The sequence below is a fragment of the Phaethon aethereus genome (assembly GCF_964289735.1).
Source record: "Phaethon aethereus genome assembly, chromosome: 11".
Lineage (NCBI taxonomy): Eukaryota > Metazoa > Chordata > Aves > Phaethontiformes > Phaethontidae > Phaethon > Phaethon aethereus.
The window spans coordinates 16807355-16817616 of NC_138587.1; the positions used below are offsets into that span (position 1 = coordinate 16807355).

The 10262-nt window shown below is 41.7% G+C and overlaps 1 protein-coding gene across 3 annotated transcripts; it reads right to left on the reverse strand.

The window, feature by feature from the left end:
* Nucleotides 1–1324: 1324 nt before the first annotated feature.
* On the reverse strand, nucleotides 1325–9022 carry RHOA (ras homolog family member A; the record flags this gene model as incomplete). Of its 3 annotated transcripts, none has more annotated exons than XM_082004813.1 (4): nucleotides 1325–1498; nucleotides 2496–2626; nucleotides 5942–6062; nucleotides 8897–9022. In XM_082004813.1, the coding sequence occupies 4 exons, from the start codon at nucleotides 9020–9022 to the stop codon at nucleotides 1325–1327; spliced, it is 552 nt and encodes a 183-aa protein (XP_081860939.1). The 3 variants fall into 3 exon arrangements, with proteins under 3 accessions (XP_081860939.1, XP_081860938.1, XP_081860940.1); XM_082004812.1 differs by having other exon boundaries at nucleotides 8867–9022; XM_082004814.1 differs by lacking the exons at nucleotides 2496–2626; nucleotides 5942–6062 and having other exon boundaries at nucleotides 8867–9022.
* Nucleotides 9023–10262: the final 1240 nt, after the last annotated feature.

Here is a 10262-nt window from a genome sequence, read left to right on the forward strand (position 1 = left end):
GGGGCCAGGCAGGGCGAGGGATACCACCTCTGCTCTGCTGCAGCGTTTGGAAACTGCTGCGAGCAGCGGATGGGTATCACTTGCTGGGAAACAAAAACCAGTATTAAAGCACTTGCAACTGCTCAGCAAATCCTATTACAGCTGTATCAAAAATTATTTAATTTCTGATTCAGGCTGTCAGACGCTGGGCCAAAAACCCAGAGTGAGGAATACAGACACCAGGATACAGGGAGCTTAGAAAACTGCCTTTATTCTATTAGTTGTTGGAAAAATGAAAATACAGAAAGAGTTTAGTTGGCTGCAGAACAGCAAGAAGTTCACAGGTTAGGAGTCTGATCACTACATGGTAACCAAACTTACACAAAAAGTTTCTTTTTTTTTTTTTTTTTAGTTTTGAAACTGGGTCCAGCAATGAACTTAAGGCAACTGAACAGTTCAGAAGCTTTGAGTGTGAGCAGGCTGTCTTTTCTCATCCCTACGGCACGTCATGGAAAAAACTCCTCCTGGGTGTGCAGACCACTCAAATCATTCAAATGGGTCAGACTCTTACAAATGAACATGGGAAGAGGATCAGCTGCTTTCCATCGGACTTTATTTTCAAATACAGTTTCTTAAAAAACCCAGAACACCTTAACGCAGAGGTTACAAGTAACAGTATTAGGAAATCCAATTATACAAAAAATACTACATCTAAGCTGGGGTAAATAGATTTATTTTTGGTAACATACATTTAAACTGGCACTAATTACACAGTAACTAAAAGGTAACTAACATGAAACCACAGAACCCTCACTTTTCCTTAGCTGAATGGGACTTGGTCATTTCAGAGTGATCACATTTTCAAACTAATGTTTTTACACCACTGAGCCATGAAAATCAGATCTTCCTAAATGTGATAGCACTGAAGCTACACTTGATTCCACATACAGCCATGTAACTGTTGTACTCAATTAGAATAGGACGTTAGTTATAAAGTAGTTACAGACCAATCCTCTGTGTTGACAGCTTTTTCTCTTTCTAGAGAGAAGAAAGAAGATAGAGAATTGTCTTCAATTAGCGCCTGGCATATCCTGTGAGTGCAGAAAAGGTTTGTTAGAGGAATGTTGAGGTTAACCTTGGGTGCACAGATGAATTTGATGCAGATTGTTATAAAAATCATGGTTGGCTTCTAAATACTGGTAGCAAGATGACTCGATTTTTAAATCTCTTAAGTAAATTATAGATAATGAAAAAGGCCAGTAATCATACACTAAGATTAATAAACAGCACTTCAAAATTACTCAAGTGCAGGGTGCTGCTTTGGCCATCTTCCTCTGGCCACACTTTATAAGAGAAGGCACCCGGACTTTTTCTTGCCACGCCGGGCTTGCAAAGCAGCTCTAGTGGCCATTTCAAAAACCTCCCTCACACCGTCTTTGGTCTTTGCCGAACACTCCATATACCCAAATGCACCAATGCGGTTTGCCATATCTCTTCCTTCTTCGGGTTTGACAGGCTCCTGTAACAGCACAAAAGCAACAGGTGAGAACAACCCAAAGCCACAGCAACACACACCAGTCTTCCCTTCCCCACCCAGCTTCCCAACAAAGGCAAAGGAATTCCTGGATTAAATGCACGTAATTAATTGGTTAGTTAATAATGAATTGCTCCCCTGAGAGCGCTCCTTTAAAAATAAAGGCAGATTTAAAACAAAATTTGCTTATTTTCTCAAGATGCAGCATGCCCCTCAGCCCAGACGACGCAGACGGGGTGTATATTTGCACACCACCCCAGTGCTCGAGGACAGGATCGGTTTTCTAACACCTCTGAGCTTAAAGGCTGCAAGACCCTTTGAGACTTGAGCAAAAGATCGCTTATTTCGGATGAAACATTTATGCAACTCTTTGCCACGATTGTAACAAAAGCCTATATGCAAATCCCAAAATTGATACCTCAGTCTTTGTATAAAAACAAATATGCAACAGGAGCAAAAATGCCCGGACAGAGCAGAGCATCTGCAGTCCCGTAGACAAGCTGAGGTTTCAGACACAATCTGAAAATGAAACTTAGCGACAGGTTCAGCAACCTGCTACAGCACCTGTGGTTATCACCTCAAAACATCTACCAATAAAACTGCTTCCTTTCACATCCTGAACATACAAAACAAAGAACAACTCGAGTGTGCATGCACTTCATGTGCTGATGGCTCCCCGTTAGTTCCTTTCTACCTCAGGGATCCAGCCTTCCAGCACAGAGAGCAGCTAGCTGGCTGTTAGTAACCCAATATAGCCATTTTCATTGTTGAGAACGCCCTTTTCTAAATGTTAAATCTCCAAATATGAAAAAAGAAACACTCAATTAAAGGTAATATATACTTTCTGGTTTCTGTCATGGGTAAGCGTTCATTATGCAGCCCATAGGAAGCTGGCAGCAAGCTGCGGATGCCCATTCAATACTCTGGTACAGCCACTGAAGGCTTTCTTCATTTATTGTAAGACTATCAGAAAGGAACCTGCCTGCTTCATTTTGGCCAGCTCTCGTCTTGTGTGCTCGTCATTCCTCAGGTCCTTCTTGTTTCCTACCAAGATGATAGGCACGTTGGGGCAGAAATGCTTCACCTCTGGGGTCCACTTCTCTGGGATGTTTTCTGAAAAAAATAAATAGAAGTATGACTGTACTAAAACCCACTTCTGGGGAGAGTTTTATTTTAAAGCTTTATCTGCTGCCTGAGTGGTTTTAGCTTGCTCATCCACACTGATGCCCTTTTTTCTACTCTTAATTTGGGAAGCAAGTAGACCTGTTCTGGTATTACCAAAAGAGACAAGCCTGTCTATGGTACTTTTAAGGCTGAAAGGACACCTAAGCTCCTGGCTTCTCTACGTCGCTCAGTAGCTACTTGACAAGGGTTAGCATAAGGTACTTCAAAGAACAGCATGCAGAATTCTGAAATAGAGAGTTATGGAATACTTTGCTTCAAGGGAAACATTTTATTTATTTCCAGAAGCTAAAGATGGGCACAACCCTGAAGCATAAGTTTTTACATCACTTCTTCCTTTTATAAAGCAACATCAAACAGCCACTCCAAGCTCTCCCCCTTAACTGTAGCAGAAATGTTGTGCTATACACTAATTACAGATGCAGAAAGACTTTGTGTAACTCATTTGCTGATTGCCATTTCTCCCTATCTGCAGCAAATTAATTTGTGCTCATACAGAAGAAACTTTTTCCTCCTAATGTAACTTCCCTACATGACTTTTGTGTTTGGGGTTTTTGGGGGTTTTTTTTGTTTGTTTGTTTTGTTTTAAATGGAGCTGCAAATGGAAGACCTGAGGGTTTTTGAAGCAAAACCTTGATAAATTCTATATAGCAGGAACTGCTGAACAGCCCAAAACATTCGGCTTTGCTTTCAGAAGCTCTCAGACATCTGAGATTCAGCAGTGGATGTACCTGCAGGCTACATAACCCCTTTTTATCTTCACAAAATTCCATTCAGCTTTTGAAGAGATATTAACTACTATGGCATTGTTCTCTTGCTTGAAAGAACAACTTAGACAAGCATTCTGAAGCCAGCTTTTGCACTACAGCCAAAACAGCAATTCTGCAGCTGCACCTGGAGTGCTCAGGGGCTGCCGGTCTCTAGACGCCGCATACCCGAAGAGCCTGCTCCCTCCACTGCTCCCAGGGACACAGGCACCCCGATACTGGCAAGCAGAAAGGGAGGAAAACATAGCCAAGATCAGAGCTGACTTAATTAAACCCCTCTCCCCCTGCCTGCAGGGTTCAGTAACCCATCTTGTTTCCAGGGTGGTCAGTTAGTTAGCTCTCCAGCATGTGCAGTAGAAGCGAGCGCAGCTCGAACCTTCCACGTAGCTGTTAACAGCCACACCGGGCATGACCACAGCACCGCTGCTCGCTGAACCTCAAATTGTTTTGCAGAGGGACAAAGACAATGAAAGATGTTTCTAAGGATCAGGTGGAAGCGACGAAGAGAGAGATCAGGACTTCCCAGATGTCAAGCTGGCATTGATTTTTCTAGAAAGACACTTTCACACCCAACTGGCCGTTCAACAGCTGCTACCCTTCAGAGGCAAGGTGAGAAATGAGGCTGAGTGGCTATCAAGCATTATCCCAGTCAGACTGTAATGCCACTGTAAGTTTGCTCATTTACTGAAACCTTCTGTGAATTGTGGCAGGAATGGTATTTTTCAACCATTGTGGTAGCTGCCTTCAGGACTAATCCTTCTGTTAACTGCATTTCTGTGCTTCCTGGATCCTTTTTGTCTCACTCTTGTTTCTTCCTAAGACACAACTGTGGGAGGCAGGGTTCATCCGTAAGATAGATCAGAGGTGTAGTAAAAAAGCCTCTCTAAGGACAGCTTGCAGTGATCATGATCATCCTGGCAGTAGAAAACTCCAAAGGATTCAGTGGTTTAATACATTTAAGAGAGAACTGGTATCCCATTTATGTATCACTGGTTAAAATAATTTGACATGTGTCATTAATAAGACAAAGCGGAGGGAGCAGTCTCTCACTTTTCCCAGCTAGGAGCTGCTCAATGCATGGACATAATTTTGACCAGTTACAAACAGGCACCACTCAGTCACTGTACAGAAGGTTCTTGTCAGAGCACAGCTGGTCATACACACACATATATCGATATGCCTAAAGCTCTACCTTAACATTATCTGCATTCTAGTAAGAGCCCTCACAAATAGCCACTAGTCAGCAAATCCCACCAGCGAGAAGTAGATAAGGGAATTTTTACAGAAATCCATTTGTTTAAGAAAGTGCTACCACAATGTATTTGGTTAGAAGACGACACTGGATGGATGGAGTAATTATCATTTTAAAGGGACAGAAATCAAAATTCCAGAGACACTGAGTCTTGAGTATCTCTATCTCCTGCTCCTTAGCCTTTTCAAAAATGTCTTTGTAAAAATCAAAAATACATCAATATCTATGCATCAGATTTATAAATCAGTGAAGATTTCAGTCTTGGACTCCACCCAGATGGGGTGCCCATTTAATACACAGACAGATATTTGAAAGGTGTTTTTGGAGCTCAGAAATCATAAATCAGGCAACTCTTCTCTTTTCTCCATCACACGCAGCTGTCAGTCACTAGAAAGCAGACTAGGAGAGTATAAATCTCCAGCCTCTGATCATTTCCACCAGTGAGAGAGCCACCGGCCTTTCAGTGCAAGCCCCCCTCCAGTGTGGTTCTAGCTCATGTTTTTTACCCACCAAGCAGACAGCAAAAAAAACCCCAGGCTATCTGGGATTAATAACTCTGAGTGTTTCAGGCTGATCTCTCTTGAATAAAAGGAGGAGGGTGGGGGGTGGGGGGTGGAAGGGATGAAAACACAAAGCTAGCTTTCCCATTTAAGTAGAAAGGAAGTTACTCCATTTTCCTGGACATAGTGTGGTCTCGAGTATGTAAGAACCTACAATTTTCAAGGAGAATAAAAAAAAGTAAAATAAAATCCAGCCTTGGGTGGGCCATGCCACTCAGTGGACACCTTATGTACTGACAGGGCTCCTGGACACACGAGAGTGCAGCTCAGCCTTCCTGCTTGCTTGGGGTCACCAGGGCAGCACCTCCCAAGGGACGAGCCCACCAGCACACCGCCTTGGCCCACCAGACAACATAGCCGGGTTGGGGGTGCTGATCTAGGCCAGGGTGCTGCCCCCCTGCTAAGTGTTGCTGAAATTATGCAGCATAGCCCTGGGTAAACACAGCGTGCTGCTAAGGATTAAAAAATGCCACTCAGCCTTATTAAAGAATGCAGCTTCCTTTAAGATCTTCATGTCTGAAAACTATGCATTCAAACCACTACGAATTTTGAAGCTAGGAATGCTCTCCATCATTACAGCACATGAAAATATATTTTACATCACAATTTCCAAGGGGAATACAGCAACACAGAGACGTAGTTCCAATTCAGTTAGTGATCTACTCACCTAAACTATCAGGACTATCAATTGAAAAACACATAAGTATAACATCGGTATCTGGATAAGAAAGCGGTCTAAGTCGATCGTAGTCTTCTTGTCCTGCTGTATCCCACAAAGCCAACTCAACCTGCAGAAGAAAGATCAAGGCAGTTAGCCAGATCACCAGGGAAGTTTTGATTCAGAAGCTAGTAACCCAAGAGAAGTGGATAAAATATTTCAGTAAACAACACTCAAAAGGAGGAGACTACAAGACAAGCAGCTTTGACAGGAGAACTATTAGAAACTGCATGTTCCATTAACTCCAAAAAACAATTTATTCTGTCTTATGAAACTTTTCTTTATATCCATGACCTGTGTCAATTCTCTGACAGGACATAAAAGCTATTAGCAGAAAAGCAAGACAGAAGAATCAAAGGGAATCAGTTCCAAAGGGCTGAGAATCTCTCTGATAAGCATTGCAGAAGTAACAGTTTTCAGTGCAAGTGGACTCTCTAAGTATATGCTTTTTAAGATTACGCACTTTTTCAATTGGTTTACAGCTGGAACCTGTAGTGACTAAGAAATGTCAAGACTGTACTTATTCGTGCACAAATTCATTAAAACTCCATCACAGCAGAAATTTACACTTGCAATTTGCTTTGCAATAAATCTGACTTGTGTGTAAAGCCTCTTTTTACTAAGAACTGAGTAAAGTAGCTAATGTTCTCAATATTTGTACTTACGGTGGAGCTAGGGGAGGACATCCCAACAGGATTGTTTAAAACTGTAGAAGGAATAGCCTATGTTTAAACTAGGAAATTTAAAAACTATAGCCAGGTTCATAAGGTATACTCTTGCTTGAGATTCTCTGATGCATCTACCTTTGCAACACAGTGGCTTCCTTCTTGATTAAGCTCATATGTTCAAAAATTTTGGAAAAAAGTCCACAGCAGCTCAGATGAAGACAGATGGGCAGAACTGGTACCCAAATGTAAGCTTGAATGTGCAATGCAACTGTCTGCTTAAATTCTGAGTGTACGAAGCCTTAGTTGCACGCATATCCAAACCAACTCTTCTGTATTTCAGTCAGAAATATTCCTCTCCGTCACCTCTGCATTCTCGTTTGCAAATGCGAATTTTGTGGCAAACATTCATATTTTTTACGGAGACGTCTGTTGAGGGTTCCCTCACACGACACTGAAATCGGCTCCTTTGTCTCTAAAAAAAAAATGCATCTCGTACCATCGCTGTTTCGTCTCTGCATGGCTTCTGAACACTTCTGGTAATGCTTTTGTAAGACAGAGGTAAGCGGCTGTCAAACAGAACAGTCTTAAGCACTGCTCTCCCACAAACTTTTGTAATCAAGTTTTCAGAAGACAGTGTTTAGATAAAGTACGTCATCTAGTTACAAAAAGTTCAGCTGACATTCTGACAAGAGAAAATGCACTGCTCAAGCTGCTCATGCAATTTTTATTTAGATACTGGCTGCATATAGCTGATAGGGCATGACTCCCTGCTCAATCCATTTAGAGAAGCAGAGATTCAGGCAGAAGGGAATATAGAAGTTTGACTGGGTGCTAAGAGAGAGAAATGGATATAATACATATTTTAAACAATAGTCCTTAGAGTCTAAGATACAATATAGAAACTGTCACTTGGGGGAAAACATGTTCTAATATTAGTCTAAAAGCAAGGGGTTTTTTACCCATTCATATAATGGGAGAGAAACGCTCTTTTTAGACTCAAGTAGCATGAACTATCATGGCTAAACGCACAAATAATCCATGCCTGTAACAGTAGGAAGTAAAATTTAATGTAAAGTCCAAAACTAGCTCAAAAAGTTTTTGCTCAAATCGTGGTCAAAACTGAGCAGTTTTGATCAGTCACTGCACCTGAACTAGAACTGACTGAAAGATGTTCTGACTGTACCTGAACCCAGAGCAAAGGCACATGTTGCAGCCAGGGGCGAGACAAGAAAGCTCGGCACCCTCCGCACCAAAACTTGCCACAAAAGGACCCAGGGCACCAAGGTTACCATAACCACACAGAGCTGACAAAACAGACATATGCCATGACTGCCTAAAGGGCTTTGAAAATAGTTGAGCTTTCAAGGTGCAAAGTTTCTGGAGTATCCTGGAAAGTGACAATTTTACACATCGCACATTACCTTGCGTGACATAAATGCAGAAGGCAACCTATCCAGCTTTCAGAGAGCAGCCTTTTGAAAAAACGCCTCTTAGAGGGGTCTGGCATGTTTGCTTGTTTGGCAAACAAAAGGACTCAGAGGTCACACAGGTGAAAACTAATTTTCAAAATATTTAAAATTAAAATTAAATATTTTAATGATTAATTTACTGAAATACAAACTAAAAATGAAGCTCAGTGAGCTGTGGGTATGCTTTGCTGCTAAGAATTGCATTCCTTCAGACAAGTAGGACAGATGATGCTGATGTAGACTATAAAAATCAAATCCCTTTGAAGCCTGCCAGTCATCTGTTCTGAAGAAGATCTTGCACATTGCCAGGAGTGGGTATGAAAAAAGACTCTCCAGGAAATAGTCTTTGCTAATCACAATACCAGATCCCTATCAAAACAGGGACTCCACTATGCAATTCCAAAGGCTAGTAGCCCAGTGTCCTCAGCATGTAGGCACGTTTTTGAATTGCTCCATCCACTCCCATCTACTGCAACATTTTATTTGGAATAACTGTATGGGTTTTAGAATCTCAACTTGTGTAAGGTTAGAAATACGTTGTTGAACAAGACACTGGATATGAACAGGTTCTAGCAAGGCCAGTATTTTTCCACAGGAACATGCTTAATATTTAAAAATACATTTACAACGTAAGTACTAAGCATGTGTACTAACCACTTATTAAAGAAGTTAGAGAACTCCATGTTATTCTGAACAAATGCAAGTTCATTTTGACTGTTACAGAAGTGTACACATACCTGCTTTCCATCCACTTCAATATCTGCTACATAATTTTCAAAGACGGTGGGAACATACACTTCAGGGAACTGGTCTTTGCTAAATACAATCAGCAGACAGGTCTTTCCACAGGCACCATCACCCACTATAACCAGCTTTTTTCGAATGGCTGCCATAGCTGAAAAACAAAATTACAACTTATTAATTATTCTGCTGCAACTTTTAATTGAGGTGCAATCATTAATAACCATTAAGTTTCTAATTAGTAAGAACCTTTTGAGAAAAATAGTCCCCAGCACTTGTTAACACACTGGTGAGCCACTGGGTGCAAAAATAATAGAAAGGAGAGGAGACCAGCCTGGTTTAGCATTTCTTGATCTATTCTAAAGGTTGAGATAAGAAGATGCAGAGATAGTGAGTAAGCAAGCAGCACTGTCCCCAAGCACCTTCTGAAAAGTGTTTTTTAGGTAATCAAATAAGAGACGCTTCAATTCAACAAGCAGTAACATTTTCTTGTCACACTGAGTTGTAACTACAAAGTGCCAGTCAGCTGGACTGAGGAGCATCTGCTGCCACGTCAGAGCACCAACAGAAGGATCTCAAGGTAACCAGCCTGTTCCTCAAATTACAAACACCACACTGCAAAGGTTTTTGGAAGGACACACCCCACAACTCCATCCGCTTTCCTGGACATTGCTGTCACCAGGTTAATATAGCCTGCTATCAGCTTACATTAAGTAAAGGAGAGATGCAGAGGAAAACACCACTGTGGCGCTTCACCCTGCTGTTCGATGAATTGATTTGTACCAGGACCATACAAATCCATGGCTTGTGCACTTGCAACTTTGGCCTCAAAAAGACAGTATGAAAGCTTGAAAAGGTTTAACAGAAGCCTAGAGTCAGGATGGGATTGAAGGAGATGATTGTGTTGGATTTGGAAAATTTCTACAAAGTCACAAGTGGCCCAAATAGTATGGATAGGGATTGACTATTCGTCATCACTTCCCACAAACGAATGCAAGGGGAATGATACAAAGATAGTAGGAAAGGGCTCAAGCCCACCAGAAGGCAATGGGCCCAGGGAACTCCAACAAGTAGATGTTATGGACACAAAAAATTTATACAGCCCTAAAGGAGACTGTGCAAGTACATGGAAGAAGCTTCCTACATGAGTTAAAGAATGTAGAAACTGAACCTGCCTTAGAAAATCTCCATAGTAAAAGTACTTTGAGGCTGAGAGAGTACTTTGGGAAGCACTACGTATGTGCCTGCTCTCTTCTTTCCCTAGGCATTTATTTGTGACCATGGCAGGAACAAGCCAGGGATTTAGGGAGTGGCCTGGCTACAAGGGACTGGAATGAGGACAGAACCATAACTACTTTCTTCTCCATAACATAAAGACACTCCAGGGGAAGC